The 16,342-nt window shown below is 36.6% G+C and overlaps 4 protein-coding genes across 7 annotated transcripts; 1 reads left to right on the forward strand and 3 right to left on the reverse strand.

Moving 5' to 3' along the window:
- Window positions 1-188: 188 nt before the first annotated feature.
- Window positions 189-2,735, reverse strand: LOC119982243 (ureide permease 2-like). 4 transcript variants are annotated; one of them, XM_038825529.1, is made up of 7 exons: window positions 2,350-2,724; window positions 1,790-1,928; window positions 1,512-1,686; window positions 1,247-1,272; window positions 1,050-1,147; window positions 598-972; window positions 189-503 (listed from the first exon to the last, which is right to left on the reverse strand). In XM_038825529.1, exons 1-7 carry the CDS (start codon window positions 2,587-2,589, stop codon window positions 351-353), a joined length of 1,206 nt encoding a protein of 401 aa, XP_038681457.1. In that variant the 5' UTR covers window positions 2,590-2,724; the 3' UTR covers window positions 189-350. The 4 variants fall into 4 exon arrangements, with proteins under 4 accessions (XP_038681457.1, XP_038681471.1, XP_038681446.1 ...); XM_038825543.1 differs by having other exon boundaries at window positions 1,790-1,942; window positions 2,350-2,474; XM_038825518.1 differs by having other exon boundaries at window positions 189-972; window positions 2,350-2,735.
- Window positions 2,736-4,033: 1,298 nt separating this feature from the next.
- Window positions 4,034-8,700, reverse strand: LOC119982259 (erlin-1). The gene is made up of 9 exons (XM_038825555.1): window positions 8,526-8,700; window positions 6,390-6,510; window positions 6,235-6,302; window positions 6,094-6,153; window positions 5,844-6,002; window positions 5,300-5,446; window positions 4,598-4,812; window positions 4,389-4,497; window positions 4,034-4,314 (listed from the first exon to the last, which is right to left on the reverse strand). Exons 1-9 carry the CDS (start codon window positions 8,637-8,639, stop codon window positions 4,234-4,236), a joined length of 1,074 nt encoding a protein of 357 aa, XP_038681483.1. The 5' UTR covers window positions 8,640-8,700; the 3' UTR covers window positions 4,034-4,233.
- A 1,179-nt stretch (window positions 8,701-9,879) lies between these two features.
- Window positions 9,880-14,271, forward strand: LOC120005466 (uncharacterized hydrolase YugF). The gene is made up of 10 exons (XM_038855103.1): window positions 9,880-10,137; window positions 10,221-10,315; window positions 10,400-10,497; window positions 10,615-10,664; window positions 10,948-11,043; window positions 11,157-11,246; window positions 12,263-12,355; window positions 12,490-12,585; window positions 13,133-13,198; window positions 13,585-14,271. The coding sequence occupies exons 1-10, from the start codon at window positions 9,973-9,975 to the stop codon at window positions 13,729-13,731; spliced, it is 996 nt and encodes a 331-aa protein (XP_038711031.1). The 5' UTR covers window positions 9,880-9,972; the 3' UTR covers window positions 13,732-14,271.
- On the reverse strand, window positions 13,985-15,823 carry LOC120005477 (PLASMODESMATA CALLOSE-BINDING PROTEIN 3-like). Its single transcript, XM_038855110.1, has 4 exons — window positions 15,561-15,823; window positions 15,227-15,469; window positions 15,095-15,131; window positions 13,985-14,524 (listed from the first exon to the last, which is right to left on the reverse strand). The coding sequence occupies exons 1-4, from the start codon at window positions 15,610-15,612 to the stop codon at window positions 14,242-14,244; spliced, it is 615 nt and encodes a 204-aa protein (XP_038711038.1). The 5' UTR covers window positions 15,613-15,823; the 3' UTR covers window positions 13,985-14,241.
- Window positions 15,824-16,342: the final 519 nt, after the last annotated feature.

Consider the following 16,342-nt stretch of genomic DNA (forward strand, 5'->3'; position numbering starts at 1 on the left):
ACTCCGGAGAGCGGGGTGCGACCGGTGAAGAACACGTTGCCACAGTCCTCGAATAACAGCAAGTCCTTCTGTTTCTGTTTATTTGCGTCCCTTATTTCATCTTTGTTGTTTCATTTCCCCAAAAATCATAATTTCAGAGTGGGTGTCATACAATATAGATAATAAATATATAGTAGTACATTACTACATTTAGAGACAGCCACCATGCAATCCATTGACGACATCTTGGATTACAAATAATTCACCGGCCAACTCCAGCTATTGCTCTCCCAAGTTCCTCATCAACTTCTTTTCTCATATGGACTGGTTTTTTTATGATAGTCCAGAACAAGAATCTTGGAATCACTTGCTCATTTTCGATGCCCAGATGAGGCCATGAGAACGCCAACGGCAATAATAAACATAGTTAGCATACTGACAAGCAATATATAGGTCCGTCTTGATGATCTCCGGTACTCTCCAAACAGAATTATTCCCCAGAAAGTGCTCACAAGTGGAAGTGCCTGAAATGACCACCCCAAACGATCTTCGATGATTAAAATCACTATAATCAATGCAATCACGTTCTTCAGCAGATGAATAGTTTTGTGTTTTTACCTGAACAGAATCTGCTGCTGCATATCCAGCAGCTTGTCCTCCCATAAACTCCAGACCATTCCCAAACCCACATAGAAGACCTGCCAAAAGGGCCCAGCTTCTTCCATTCCAGTCATTCAAATAAGCCTTTAATGATGATCTTGATAACTTGAGTACAGGACGATAAAGCAAGATGATATTGAGAATGATAGCAATTACAAAACAAGAGACAGAGAAGTAGAAATATGCAGTATACAAAACCAACTTGGGCACCCCTTTCTTCAAGGTGTGCCACTGATCATTTGTCGCCAAATTAAATGCCGGTGAGAAAAGAGACAAGCAAACACCAGCGAAGAAGGTAATGGCCAGGCCCATTACAATACTCTTGCCCAACACCTGCACAAAGACCAAAACACAAAGACGTGTTCATTCCATGAATTGCATTTCACAATGAAATAAAATTAAACAGCAACCTTAATTGCTCTCCGGTTCTCAAGCTCCACAAGAAAGTCTGCCGTCCCAAATTTCGCCTTCTCTACAGTAGCGTTTCCGTTCTCCAGATCTTTTCTTCCTGTCCGCAAAAGAAAATTATAAAAAATGACTATGAGGTTACCATGAAAGCACATCAAGAAACAATGCAATAGAACTACAATAAGTTACAAACACTTGCCTTCAAATGCTGAAGCAGGTGTCATCCTGGCAAAAGAATAAATTTATTGGAAATGTAAGAGTTAGATGATTAACAAACTAATACCAAAGACATCATGCTGCATAAAACTGCTTTCATAAATGTAAATCGTTAGCAAAAAGCTGTATGGATTACGAAAAAAAAAATTGAATGGGGATGGAGGTGAGTCGAAAGGATTGGATTTTCACACTTAGTAATCAGCAAACCATGACTTGCAAAGGTATTAATGCAAAAGAAAGAAACCTACCCTGCTGCAAGGTTTTGATCACTTGCTAAATTGCTGAGCTTTACTCTATTATCTGCTGCATTGGATGAGTGAACAGCAGATCCAAGACAGACAGCTATCATAAAGCAAGCAACACCGGGGAAAAGAATCTCAGCTTTGTTAATTTTGTCGTCTAAAAAGTAATTCAGGGTTGTGCCTGTTAACAATCCAAAACAAGAAGTTTATGATATTTCATACCTGACCCCAAATTTACCAAAACATGGAACAAACAAGTTTTTTCAGTAGGCAGCCAGACAAACCTATAACGACAGTTATGCTGGAAGTAATCACTTCAGCCACTGATAAACCAACAAAAGCCCAAGCATATTGTGTTGATAAATTTCCCAGGCTAAGGACCACCCCGCCAGCCATTGCAAATAAAACAGAGGGCCAATTATCCTGCATCAATCACCCTAGACGATTCAAAAACTGATTGTAAGTATACTCTCCGGTCTCCACATATTATGTAAGGGTAAATTTGTGTACATCATGCCTATCCTCGACCCCTTCCACTGCCACTGTGGGAGCCTTGTGCACGGGAGTTGATTACCTTTTACATGGCTTGAGACAATAACAGCCAAAGCAAAAGCTAAAGACTTCATGCCTCTTTAGAAAATGAGACACATTTTCATTTCATATTAAGTACTGGATTGAATCTACCACATGCTGCGCTAAAGCACATCCTAGAGCTAATCGATTACAATTACAGTGCCAAATTAAGCTTTAGCCAAACAGCTAGTGATCGCGAAGTTAACACAGGTTGAGCTTTCTTTCTCAATATTGATGAAAGTGACAATCAAAACACAGTAAACTCACTCACCACCTGAGAAAGTTGAGTTAAGAAATTGGGCATCTCAGGTTTGGTCTTGCCAATCTCACCAAAAGTGAAAGCTAAAATTACAGCAGCCAACAGATTTGTGATTGAATAATCAAGGTAAGTATGCTGGGGAAGACGACCTCGTCTCTCTAAAAGAGTCAAAAGGGCAGGCCATGTCCCCAAGAAAGAGAGGGAAAGGAGCATACACACTATGGCACCTCCTTTGCTCTCCACCAGATACATTTTCAATCCGCTGCCTTAGATGAACCCTCTCTTTTCTCACTTGGTAGAAATATCAAGGCTAGGGTCTCCTCTTGTTTTCAAAATCAACCAAGCCCACTGACAGTTTTAAGTCATACTACTACATTTTGATTTACACGACAAATATCAAATTGTCCACATACAGAGACCCACACAGACCACAAAAAGAGGGAAGACACTAGGAATCAGACGATTAGTGTATTGACTTATAATGTAGCCGAAGAGGACTGACTGGGAAGTCATAGGGGACTGCAAATTTAAAGTCTGTTTGTTTTTTGTGGAAAAGAACCCTACAATAATAACCCTTAAATCATACTGAAAATATTTGGTTTGGTTTGCTAGAGGCATACGAGACTTCATTGATATGACTATAACAAACTGTAAAGTATTTTTTAGAGTTTTTAATTGTTGTGGGTCCCGCACCATTTAACTCGTTTACACTTTAATTATTTTTGTCTTTCTATACTTTTAAATTTTACATCTTTCATACCACACTAAATTAATATAAAATTAAATTATAAAAATATATAATATATAAAATTAAATAAAAAATATTACAGTTTCTTGACAAGAAAATAAAAAAATATTGAATAAAATAAATTTTATAATTATTTAAGTGACATATAATTTTAGAAAAATATTATTTAATTAATTTATTATTTAAAAATATGATTAGATTTTATGTTATGTTATGATATTAATGCCCTCGCGATATTCATGTCCTTGTGTGCCATTACATATTATGACACGAATCCCTCTTATTATTAACCTTTTGTTTTAGGACACAAGAAAAATAGGGAAAGACGATTATGTTAGTTAAGAAAACCTATTAATGGACAGAAATCTTGGGATTCCACCGGGTAGCAATGACAAAAGACTGGGATTTGGTCAGATATTTCGGTATTATATGGACTGGTAGTCAAATTCAACATTAAACTAGTCAATTTTTCTTATATGAATTTAATTCTATTAAAGAATTATATATATATTTTTAAAATAATCAACCACATAATTCGATTATCAATGGGGGGCTATCTCAGTCATTTTGTACTTAGCCAATTTGACCATACTTTTTAACCCTTTTTTTTTACATATATATATATATTGAATATTGATATTGAAGAATTCAAATCTGATCTAAATACTTAAAATCAATTTAAATTTTATTGTAATCAAATTACTTCAGTATTATGGAAAACAACTTTTTGTTCAAAAATTTACATGCCCTGAGTGTGTCGTCGACTAGTTACCTCAGAAATTCTGGTCAAAACGAGGAAGAAGCTAAAGGAAAACAAATGCCGCTAGAAGTAAGAAGACAACCATAGTGTACACTTCAGTACAATCAATTACATGAGCAGAGACAATGGAGACAGTCGCATCCAAAGGTACTTGCTAAATGCAACATTGGGTAGGAAACACAACCAGGTTTGACAGAAGAAGCGTATATGATATATCGTTCATGCATCTGACGAGGATAGAATTTCATTCGATTAAAAAAAAACACAAATAAATGTTGAATTGTCAATCATCTGAAAGAACAGAATCTGTAGTTCTCTTCACCCTATTCTGTAAACAATGTACTTATACCTTTCATCACTCATATTGAAATATCTTACTGATTAAAGCCTATGACTCAGGGTGGCGCTCCCTAGACCCCCGTTGCAGGAAATTTCCAAGCAGCCGCTGATCAAGGATCAAGTTGGGCAACTGCAAGACAAATAAACTGAGACAAAGCCAGAAAAGGAGAGACAGAGACAGAGACAGAGACAGAGAGAACATACTTTGTCACCAAAGAAAATTTTCGTATTATTAGCTATTGCCTCGATGAATTTAAGCTCAAGAAATTGAGGGGTGAGTTTCATCCTGTTTGCTTCTGCTTCTTTCATTATGCTGAAAATGCACATTGCAACACCATAATTACTTCCATGTAAACATTGTAACAGAAGCTCAGAGTAGTGGGAAAATAAAAACAAGGGCTGCATGGTTTCACCGGTAGAAATAAGCATCAGCCAAACTCTTCTCACGATCAATGTACATTTGGTTCTCGATTTCTTGCTGCCTTCTAGCACTGTCTTTCTCCATCAACTTCTGTTCCATGAGAATTTTGCTAACATAGGCATTCTTCTCAGCTTCGCTAATAGCCATCTTTTTTTTGGTTTCTTCCTCTTTCTCGACTACTTTTTGTCTCTCAACAGCAATTAAAACCTATATATTTGAACATTCAATATACCCAGCATTTTTATAAGGGTAGCAAATTGGTGGATACAAATGGCGTTGAGGATGATTATACACTTCTACAAAATGATTCTTCGCATGCAGTTGGTTTTTATGTTTGCTAGGATAAGCATGCATAATTATTTTGTGCAAAGCAAAAAATTGGAAGTATTAAATCAAATACTTCAAAAGCATCCTAGTTGACCAGTTTCTATGGAAGTTCAGCATTCAGCAAGAATGCCGCATCATAAAACTACAATAAGCTACCTAGAATCTTGATGAAAAAAGTTATCAAACAAGTTACAGAACTCGTCAGCAATACAAGTCATTGGATAAAAAGAAAAAGAGAAAAATTCTACTTCCAGAATCTTAGGAAAAACCTGTTTTTATTATGCGACTGACTCAGTTCCTACAAAAGGCAAAAAAAGAATGAAAATGGAACTAATGGACATGTTCATCTAAAGAAATTATGGTATACCTTAGTCCGTTCTTCTTCCATCTGTTGAAAATTCCGCCTTATGCTATCTGGGATGGTAGGCTTTGTAACACGCACACTGAGAATTTCAATACCTGGAGCATAACGTGTGCAGTCACCTTGAAGAGCATCTTTCATCTTTTCATCAATCTGAGAAAGATTAAAGTCGAGTTTTTTCAGCAAACATACATAGAAAAATTAAATATTTCTTAATTCTTACTAAGTAAAAATGCACATGAGTCAGTAACTCATTGGACCATGATATCTGAAACTGTAACATGTGTTTGATTAAGTATGTTTGTATAAGTTCAATCTCAAATTATACCAAGCCCTATACAGCAAATATATGAGGTAAAAAAACTCAAGGCCCTTACGCAATGGCCACTCAGCAGCTACATCAAGCCGCATCTCAAGTTAAGACAAAAACATTAGTGCAACATCTATAGGATAAAAATGATAGAGATATATACAATAATACTCTAACAAAAAAAATTATCCCCTATTTTGTGGTTTAGGAGACACAACATACGTTTCACTATGAACGTACCTGATCAAAAACATCTATGTAAACTTGTTGGAGAGAATGAGAGCTGCAAAACTGATTGATTTCATGATGAATTTTGTCATATATCCATGTGTTGTCATAATCCACTCCGTAGTTGAGAAGGGTCTCATACACGTATTCCTTATGAAGCCTGTTAACAACCTGCAAAGGATCCACATAACGCATGTGAATTGATAATGTCATAATTATGTATCCAGAAAAGTTTATAGAGAGGAAAGTCTAATAGTCCTACCTCAATCTTCCCAAAGGTAATCATAACACCCCCTTTAGTACCACATGGAATTTCCCGCACCTACATTTTGAAGCCCAAAGATGAGTCAAATATAGTGGTGATTGAGGTCCTGATTCTTCATTACTGATGATATAAACTTACTTGATCTGTTTGAAGTGTCACCTGCACAGGCTCAAAATTGGTTATAAGAGGCATCTTTAGATGGAATCCTGAGATTACAAAAAAGTAGTTATAAAAAAATTCAAGCTTGAATTTTCTAATAAGCAATCAAGGAAAGAAGAGTCCCCGACTAATACCTGGATCTGTAATTGACTTTAAAAGGGCACCTCCTTTCCAGTATACTCCAACATGACCTTCTGGGACTTGGTGCAAGATGGATAAGCTATTTTTTAAGGGTGATGACGATGGAATCAAAATCTGCAAAATGTAACATTGTACATAATAGAATGTAAACTCAACTATAGTATTAGGAATTCCTCCAGTTTTTATGAATTCGATGAACTTCTTGCAATGTTAACCTTGCTATTTTGACAAAATTTAATCAGACAAAGGGCAAGAAAACAGGAAGCACCCTTTAACTATTTCCTGGATATACCTTCCTTGCCAACCATGAAATGGAGACAAGGGCAAATACAAAGGGAGATGCCTGCCAATCAAAGAAGCACCTTACGAGTTACAAGAACCTTTTGGTTAACAATTAGTAAGCCAATGGAGCACTGAAGGTACAACTGTTTAATTGAACTTGATTATGGTAATTACTTTTACAAAAAAAGAAAAAAAAAGAAAAGAAAAGAGGAAGTCTAAACATACAATAGAAGCCAGGAAGATGTATGTAAGAAAGAAGCAAATGCAAGGTGAATTTATCATCATTTAATGGTAGCATTGATGTATTCTAAGGCTTCAAGGAATAAACATTTTTTTTTACTCTTTTTGAGTCTTAGTATAAACTAGCAACATGGGAATGGGATTCATAATTTTGTCTGAGGAATCGTCTGAAAAAATCCCCCAAGAAGAGTGCACAAACAAATCCAATCTAATGGCTGGATTGCAACAATAATAGGGTTTTCGAGCATGAAGGTCACAAAAGGGAGGGGGAGGGGGGGAGAGGGCCTGGGAATGGTTGGAAAGAGAATGATAACTCTTACATATGCTTGTATCCACAATATTTCCAGAATACAGTTTTGTAAATCAAAGGGAAAATAGCAATAATTAGATGCTTCATCTAATACATGCGTCTATAAAATTGCTTCCCTAGGCCTGAATCCCAATGTGACCTCAAGTTCGAATAAAATTTAAAATTGGTATAAAATTGATTAGAATGCTCTAACCACATCACATTGCTTGCCCCGAGATATAACCACAGAGATCCGGATATTAGAACAACATAGTTGGCAAACAAATGCCATGCTCTCAGCCAATACTGGATCCTTTTTATGGAAGCAAAAGAATTTTTATTCTGGGCCACCGTGGAGGTAAAACCCAAAGGAGAAATAAACAATGAGAATTACAAAGCATGGCAAAAGAAAATATATTTAAGCACCGACCAGGCCAATACTGGATCCTGGACTTGAAGTAATTGTTAAAAGAAAAGGTTGAGGAATTGCGGACTAAGATCAGTGATCACATGATAAAGCAGTCATCTAATTGTTTACAGATGAGTAGGGATGTGTTCACAGGGACTCGATAGAAAAAGAATAATTTCTTAAATCTTAAATTCGAAAGACCATCTCAGATAATAAAATAATCTTAAGACATAATGAATAAGAATGGAAGCAAAATTAAATAAAAAACAGAAGCAAGATAGGGAACGAGGAGGCATCGTGCGAGACTGTAGGCTCAGCTGTCAAGTGACTTGAATACTTTCTGGCCAGCAATTATACATTTCCAACAATAATGTCCTAATAGTATGGAATATGTTAACCAGATATGCATTTTGATCTAACTTAAATAACAAGTAAAGGTTCATTTACCAAAAGAGTATAGCGTACTGAGTTACCACATCCAAATCCATAGAACAAAATATCAAAAAGTTCTTACCAAACAGAAAAAAAACTGAACAATCCAACAAAACCAAATCCTCTAATACTATAACGAGTAATGGCGCTCACTAGTAATTACAAATTTGCATTTAGATCCAACGCAACTTTCAGTCGGAGTTCTCATATAGTCACAGCATTTAACTGAGAATCAAAAGATGAAAGAACATTACACTAAGGCCAAACAGAAGCTCAACAATGTGAGAAATGAAAAACGAAGCATAGAGTCAAAGTCAAACAAATAATAACCCAGAAAAAGTATCGCGACAACTCCGTCACATAAAAAGAAAGCCAAACAATCAATCACAAGTACAGACCGTACTGTTAATATGTCAACATAGGTCAAAACAATTATAATACATGACTGTATTGATTAGAGAGTGTTGAGGGGTTTACCGTGGAGAAGATAGCAATAAAGAATACGAGAACGGTAAGAATGGCAGAAAAACCGCCATCGCCAGTAGCTGGAGGACGAGGGTTTGGAGCTCCTGCTTGCTGCTGCGGATCCATTGTGTGACGAATTGGCTTTCCCCTCCCGAGAGAAAAGAATAAAATGATGAGTTTTTATATAAGAATAAAAACTAAATGTTGTATTCAAAACAGCACGATTTAAATTTTTTTAAAAAAAGTTGATAAAACCTATAAAATTACAAAACTACTCTCCCTCCTTCTTTCTTGTTTCTTCTTCTTCCTTCTTCCTTTCTCCATCATATCAAAAGTTGACCATCCATTCATCATTTTTTACGAGTCAACTACCGAGATAAAACTCTAGATTAGCCCGATCAAAACCCAACCGTCAATTATCACTCGAGTCATTGAAAGAGCTTCGTGAAATTACAACCATCGTTTGAAAAAGAGCTAGATCTAGCCAATATAGCCAACGTCGGTGACTATCAACGCCCTTAATCAACTCCACGGACCAAGGCGCATCACCTATGAGGTTTTATTGCTTTTTCGAACTTTTTTTTTTCCTTCTGAAATTAAATCTGAATTTGCAGATATAATATCTATTTCGGATATTTTCTGATATGTTATCTGTTTTAAAACTTCAAACATATAACATATAACATTTAATTATTTCATTAAAGACAGATAATATTTTAAGAAGACAGATAACATTTGGTAAGACAGATATCAAATTAAACGAAACACATAACATATCACCTGTAGTCTGCAGATCCCAAAAAACTATAAAAATCACCATAGAAAATGTTAAAAATAATGATGTGATGACAAATTGAAGGAAAACAACAAGATCTATAGGTCACATGGTGAGTATGAGTAGATTTAATTTAAATACAACAAAAATCGGGATGAAAAATCACTAAAAAATGGTATAGAACTGTCATGAGGGGCGGAGACGAAGCTTCCGACGAAGCTCAGAGATGAATCATGTGCAGGAGGCATGTGTCATGTTTGAGGATAAAAATGAGAGTATTTTAGACAATAAAACTATATATTTTGACTTTTTATCTTTTTTGAAATATTACTTCAAACTACATGGATTTTATAGAATAAAACTTTTAAATGTGTCTTTTTTGGAACAAAATTCTTCTATAAGGACTAATTCTAAAATGATTTAGACCGGGCCCACTTGTTGACTCGTTGCTATCAATTAAACCGTTAGATCAACTGACTAAAATCCTGACGGTTGATCTAGATACGACTCCAAGCCTTTCCGAAGCACGCGCTACTAAATCGCGTATGTTGGTTTCTATTCCTTTATCCGATATAAGTGCATAGAGCTGCACCTTCCAGTTCGCAGATGCAGAGGCACGCCGTGAATATCCTCCTCTGAATATCCGGTAATTCTAGCTTCCCCGGCAGCAGGCAGGCGACAAGGATGCTCACTCTCACGGCCAGCTTTACACCAGTGCATGTTCAATGCAGAAGCCAAATGCCATTCAATGTGGTCGCCGATAGGTTTCCTACGTTTCTACCAAAACAAGTAGAAGAAATCAAAGACCAGTTCGCTCGAAAGCTCGCTGCTAGGATAGAGAGGCTACCGGTGGGGGAAATTTCGAACTTATCTCTTTTTTTAAAATTTTACTATGCATCCCTCTCACCTTTCTTTGCTTGCGGACAATGCAGGTCAGCTTCTCAGAGAGTTGTATCATGAGTAGTTGTGTGAAGCCATTGACAACAAGCAAGGCAAGTCCTGTGGTTCTCCTCCATGGTTTTGACAGGTGCCTAATGTGTCCAAGATATACCAATGATTTGAAATAGTTTCCAATAAATTTGTGTGTCAGAGTTCACATCACATTATTTAGTTCTTGCCTAGAATGGAGATACACATATCCGTTGCTTGAGGAGGCAGGTCTGGAAACCTGGGCTCTTGACATTCTTGGTTGGGGTTTCTCTGATTTAGGTCTGTCTTTATATCTCTGTATGTTCTATCATAGTGAAAGTTTAAGCAATCCTTTTTTTTTCTTACAGTTTTTACTTTAGTCATGCTTTATCATTCATTTTCTTCTATGCATGTTAGGAAAACTTCCATCTTGTGATGTGGCAACAAAGCGTGAACATTTTTATCAGGTATTTCATTTAGTTGCAAGAATTTCTTCATCTTTTTCCTGTGCAGAAAAAGAAAGTTATTCTCCAAATTTCACTGAATGATTGGGGCTTCAAGTATGGTATCACATCAACACTCCAAAGTTCTTTTATTTTGTTCTATGGGTTATGTAGCACTTCTCTGTCATGGATATGGAATGTTTCACACCTTTTCTACTCAAGTATAAAAATGGAAAACAAATTTATGATGGCGGGTTTCACTTTCTCTAAAGCTGAGAAAACTTGTTTCTTCATGTTTGGACTACAGCTTTGGAAATCCTACATCATGAGGCCAATGATACTGGTCGGACCAAGCCTTGGTGCTGCTGTTGCAATTGACTTCGCAGTGAATCATCCAGAAGCTGTGAGCAACCAGCCTATGATAGGGCACTATAAATCTCTTATCAAATAAGCTTATCAATTGGATAAATGTGGCCCTTCTCTTCAATTTCTCATTCATTGAGCCCATCCTTTCAGGTTGAAAAGTTAGTTTTGATTGATGCAAGCGTATATGTAGAAGGCACTGGAAACTTGGAAAAATTACCTAAAACAATGGCCTATGCTGGGGTATGTTTATTTCTCATGGAAAACTCAACTCCTTGCAGTTGCGTAGCTCAATCGTTATTTTGCACTATCCATTTTTTCATCTTGAGTATTGTTAATCGGTGGACATCCTGAATTTTCTGATGGCCATAACCATATTTTTCTGCTTGGGTTTGCTTTTGGTCATCAGAATTCCTTAAAGATTGCTTCTTTTTTTATTTATCTTTCTTACACTGTGGGAGGAGTCACTTATACTTAATTGACACTCACACTAAGCATGCTATTTTTGTTCGTATGTACTCATGCTGCATCATTAAGTTCTTCCTCATGCTTTCAATTAATTCCACTTAAGCTTGTCGTGATGCTTTTAAAGTTATTATGTGAACTTCAATACAACGTATTTGATTCCTATTTTGTGGAATAAATGAATCCTGCATAGTCACTTCATGTTGTTAGGTTTTAACTTTTAACCTTAAAAGATTTCTCGTACTTTCACATAATAAACTTGTGTTCGTACTATCACATTTTTAACTTGCTATGAAAACAGAGCATTCCATTGTGCATAAGTGCATGAAAAGTGGCATATTACATATAAGTTTAGGTGTCAAAAATTTTCATTGATATAAGTAACTGATGTCTGACACTGAAACCTTAGAAAGAACACAAGCTGAGTTATTAGTCTCCTACTAGAGGCTTCAGATTATAGATTAGGGTTTAACTCTAAACTCTTTCAAAGTATATCCGAGAGAGATTGATTTTGCTTTTTCGATTTTCCAATCAAACAGAACTTCTTGAGCATTTCTAAAAATGTTTCTGACAAATGCAGGATTGTGGCATAGACTCCACAATTATCTTACTAAGGAATAGCAAATGAAGCTCTTGACCTTCAATGTTGTCTGATTCTATATGCTCTAAAATTGTATTTCCCTTTTTTTTTCTTTTTTTTTTTCCTTTTCCCTTTTGTTTTTTGTTTTTGGTTGGGGGAGTGTTTCACATCATATACCTCAGTGCTTTAATTGGTTTTGCTTTCTTTGAATCAGGTATATCTGTTAAAGAGCATTCCATTGCGCTTCTATGTTAATTTTATGGCCTTCAGCGGTATATCGTTCAGTACCAGCATAGACTGGACTAATGTGAGTGGTTCCATTAAATTTAGCTTCAGCAGTAGCTGATATAATGGCAAGTTATTAGTGGGCTGTTTTAATTCTGTGTTTTCCAGGGTTGAAGTTGGATCTGACATGTCATTAGTTTTTGTAATCCTTTCCAGATTGGTCGTTTGCATTGTTTATATCCTTGGTGGGAGGATGCAACTGTGAATTTCATGATCAGTGGTGGCTACAACGTCCTTTCCCAGATCAAACAGGTTTGTTCTAGATGTTTTGCCTTTATGCCAATCAGTTTTGTGGTCATTTTACCTAGTCATGTAAATAATTGTCATTCACAGAATGTGTAAATGAATACCTTGAGGAGGACATTATGTTCATTGCTGACAGAGAATATCCATTTGTTTGGTTCTGATTAATCTTTGTATGAAGTAATGTTCCTTTTTCTTCTTCATCATTGTAGCTTTCATGCTATTACAAACAACAGCTAGCTGATTCTATGTGAGTCTGTTAGATGATCTTAAGGTTGGGAAGTTAAGTTGTGGATCATTTCTTTCTTACTTGCATGTTATGTCCACACAGATTCTCTCCGTTCTCATTTTTCATGTTCCAACTTCTCTTAGTTTATAAAGTTTTTTGATGTGATGCCTTTAGGTTATGTTATTAGTTATAGTTATTAAATTTGGGGAAGATTTTAAGCATGTTTTGTCTTTGTTACATGAACTTCTTTTGTATAAATGTTGCTGTTCCCTGGTAGTCCTACAACCAGTACTCTTTTTAAATTTTATTCACACATTTCTTCCGCAGGTTAAGCAGAAGACACTTGTCATATGGGGTGAGGATGACAAGATTGTCAGTAACAAGCTTGCAGTGGTACGTACCTCCCGAAACTCTCTGTTAATTGCATAGCTTTAAGACCATTTAGAAAACATCACTTGTTTGTGTGGCTCAATGTCATAAATTTCCTTGAGGAAAGTAGGCCATAATGCAGGAGTTTCTGGTGGAGATTTGACTGTAGTTGATTAATTTGCCTTGCATTCCATAAGATTGATGCTTTCTACTATATCTAAATGATCATTACTGGGTCACTGGTCACCTAAGCCACGGTTCAATGGGTGCGTAAGGGGGTTGGGTGGAACTCTTTACTTCTTCTTTTGATGTTTCTTAGGATGTTCCGGCAAAGACAAAAATTATTGATATAATTGGAAACTTGGAAGTATTAACATGTATGGTTCTTTGGATTGCATTATGAATTGCAGAGATTGCAAGGTGACCTGCCTGAAGCAATTCTTAGGCAAATACCGAATTGTGGTCACCTTCCTCATGTAGAAAAGCCCAGCTGTGTTTCCAAGTTGGTTCTGGAATTCGTCGAGAATACAAAGACCCAATACGTTTCACAACATTAAAGGTTTACTCTTTTATCTCACAAATCGTTTTTCTCGGTTAGAATCAACCGCATTTCCGAGTAATATATGAATGGAAATTCGCTTGCATTGTTTGCAGTGTTTTGAAGGTGACTTTCTGTCGCGTATAATGTGAGCCATTATGCATCTCTCTATTATATTATGCATGCAACAGTATCACGACATTGGATATCTCACCAACACCAACTTAACCAATACCATTAAGAAGGATTGAAAAAAATACTGCCTCGAAATGTACAGTAGGAAAAGTTCCCCAATAGTGGTCATCTGTCACCACTCAACACCACCACCCATCCAAAAGGGAATCCAATTCCCAGCTTTAGACCTTTAGGAAAAAGTCTTAAAGAGAGATTACACAAGAGGAGGAAGATTACAGAAGGATAGAGTGATAGAACTAGTAAAGTTGTGGGGTTTGCCTCCCGATGACAAAATCTGCTCCGCACATCACAAACCCCACCCCACTTTTTCCCTAGATAGTACCTTCTCAGAAGCTCAGCCCCACACGAGGCATAAGGCATAAATCCATATACTCAAAGAGATGCACAAGTGAGCTCCTGAAAAGAGAGCCACCCCACCGTTAGAGTCAGTGATGCTAGTGCCACTACTGCCAGTGGGTCCAAGTCCAGTGGTTCCAGTGCCAAACACTGAAGGAGTAGTAGTTGTGCCTGTTGTCGGCGTAGTTGATGTTGACGGAGTTGTGCCTGTTGTCGGTGTAGTTGATGTTGGCGGAGTTGTGCCTGAGGTGGTTGGGGTTGAAGTGCCTGTCCCAGTGTTGCTGCAATCCACAGAGAACCCATTAACGACAAATGAACTCACCAAACCCTCCACAGATAACAGTAATCAGAAGATATGAGAAGGAAGAGAACAAATGATTACAAATGAAATATCAACATCATACAACTCACAGCTGTTGAAAAGAAATTCAATGCATGAAGAAGGATTCTCGGACCAAATTGAGAAAAGAAAGGGAAATGATATGAGTGGAACAACGGTCCAGTTGATATCTACCATGTGTATATCAATAATTATGGCATAGAAATGAAGAAAAAGTGAGATGTGACACCTACCATCAAAAAAACTAATGCCAGAAAGTTAAAAAAAAAAAAAAAGATCACAAAACAAGAATTCTTTGATCGAGCTCAAAATTCCATCATATTTGCAGCAAGATTTGAGAAAAATCAAAGCGGAAGAAGGAGATCTCCACACCCAACTGTTAAAAGTTCTCTAACGAAAAAGGATCCAAAGTTTTCTATCCAGATTCCCAACACACACATATGGGAGACAACCCTATTTGCAGATGACAATATAATTTAACAAAGAGAGTAATCAAAATTAAAAACCATACCTTGCACTCGAGGGATATGAACAACCAGAAGCAGCAGCTACAAGATTTTACAAGAAAATGAGGCAAAGAAAGGAAAACAATTAGTACTCTGCACACCTGTGGAAAGAAGGCTTCTTGATTAAGGAGACTTACTAGTGGGAGGATTGGCACTAACAGTTGCAGATCCTGAAAAATCACAGCTTCCAGTAGCCTGACCCTTTCTTTGATAATAGCTGTTAACAGCATAGTTGCAGTGATCTTTCACAGTGTTTGGTTGATAACATGGACCATTTTGAAGGATTTGTGTACAGTCAGCCCCAGCACCACAAGCATAATCTATGGCCTTCTGAAGAGCTTGGTCGCCCACCCCATCTTTACACAAGCAATAACTGGCACCTAAAAGAAAAAGAAAAATCACCATAACATAGACAATCCAAGCAAGAGAATAAATTGAAAATATGATGAAAACCCATCTTATAAAACTTACTTGAATGACCAGTAAGGGACAAGAGAAGCACCAAGAACACTAAAACAGCCATGATTGCTACAAGATTTTGAGGGACAATATGTGAAATTAAGCAGCTTTTGTGAGATTGGGTTGAAAATGTGATCAAGATGAGTGAGGGAGAGAGTGGAGAGGGTGAAAGGGTAAAGTTGTGTGTTTGATATGGTGGAGATTTCTAGACAAACAGTAATAGGGAGCAGAGAGAGTGAAGGTGGGGATCTGTATCTGGGCTTTATAAAGCCTTTCTTATTTTATGTTTTGTGTACAATACAAAGTTAAAAACTACAAAGCGTATGTTTTTAATATTTGTTCTAGAATGGGAGAACGTGTGTTACGGCCCTTATGAGCAAGCTAAAGCTTTTTTTGTCATGTATTACATGTAATCTTATGTTAGTGCATCTTGTCTATTAACCCCTTGTAATTAGGTATGAACAGAATCCTATCATTATAATATTGTGTAAAATTGATTCTCTGGATCTATATCTATTCGTGCATGGAACTAAACTACTTGATTGAAATGAATGGAGAAAATGAATACACGTGGTGGATTCTCGTTAATATTCTCGTAGACTCATGTGATAGATTCTAAATTTTTGGGATAAAGGATTTGATGATAATGGTGGAACTAAACTACTTGAATATTGCAACTAAAAGGGGGCAAGAAAATAAAGGAAAAGATGCCCAAAACATGGACATGGATGTGGTTGATCAAGGAAGATCATATTCCAAGAAACCCCTCCAAAACAGCAAAACTTATGAGTTTT

Source organism: Tripterygium wilfordii, chromosome 2 (assembly GCF_013401445.1).
Source record: "Tripterygium wilfordii isolate XIE 37 chromosome 2, ASM1340144v1, whole genome shotgun sequence".
Classification (NCBI taxonomy): domain Eukaryota; kingdom Viridiplantae; phylum Streptophyta; class Magnoliopsida; order Celastrales; family Celastraceae; genus Tripterygium; species Tripterygium wilfordii.

Excerpts from the sequence above, each read along its gene's own strand:
- LOC120005477 (XM_038855110.1), bottom strand. The coding sequence starts at position 15,612 with ATGGCTGTTTTAGTGTTCTTGGTGCTTCTCTTGTCCCTTACTGGTCAT. Across the intron at positions 15,470-15,560 it reads GTCCCTTACTGGTCATTCAA|GTGCCAGTTATTGCTTGTGT; the intron begins GTAAGTTTTATA and ends TTTTTCTTTTAG. Across the intron at positions 15,132-15,226 it reads TAGTGCCAATCCTCCCACTA|CTGCTGCTTCTGGTTGTTCA; the intron begins GTAAGTCTCCTT and ends AAAATCTTGTAG.
- LOC119982243 (XM_038825518.1), bottom strand. The coding sequence starts at position 2,589 with ATGTATCTGGTGGAGAGCAAAGGAGGTGCCATAGTGTGTATGCTCCTT. Across the intron at positions 1,148-1,246 it reads ACCTGCTTCAGCATTTGAAG|GAAGAAAAGATCTGGAGAAC; the intron begins GCAAGTGTTTGT and ends TTTTGCGGACAG. Across the intron at positions 973-1,049 it reads AGAACCGGAGAGCAATTAAG|GTGTTGGGCAAGAGTATTGT; the intron begins GTTGCTGTTTAA and ends GTCTTTGTGCAG.
- LOC120005466 (XM_038855103.1), top strand. The coding sequence starts at position 9,973 with ATGCTCACTCTCACGGCCAGCTTTACACCAGTGCATGTTCAATGCAGA. Across the intron at positions 10,665-10,947 it reads AGCGTGAACATTTTTATCAG|CTTTGGAAATCCTACATCAT; the intron begins GTATTTCATTTA and ends TTTGGACTACAG. Across the intron at positions 11,044-11,156 it reads CAGTGAATCATCCAGAAGCT|GTTGAAAAGTTAGTTTTGAT; the intron begins GTGAGCAACCAG and ends CCATCCTTTCAG.
- LOC119982259 (XM_038825555.1), bottom strand. The coding sequence starts at position 8,639 with ATGGATCCGCAGCAGCAAGCAGGAGCTCCAAACCCTCGTCCTCCAGCT. Across the intron at positions 6,003-6,093 it reads TTACCTTTGGGAAGATTGAG|GTTGTTAACAGGCTTCATAA; the intron begins GTAGGACTATTA and ends GATCCTTTGCAG. Across the intron at positions 5,447-5,843 it reads ACATAGATGTTTTTGATCAG|ATTGATGAAAAGATGAAAGA; the intron begins GTACGTTCATAG and ends AATCTTTCTCAG.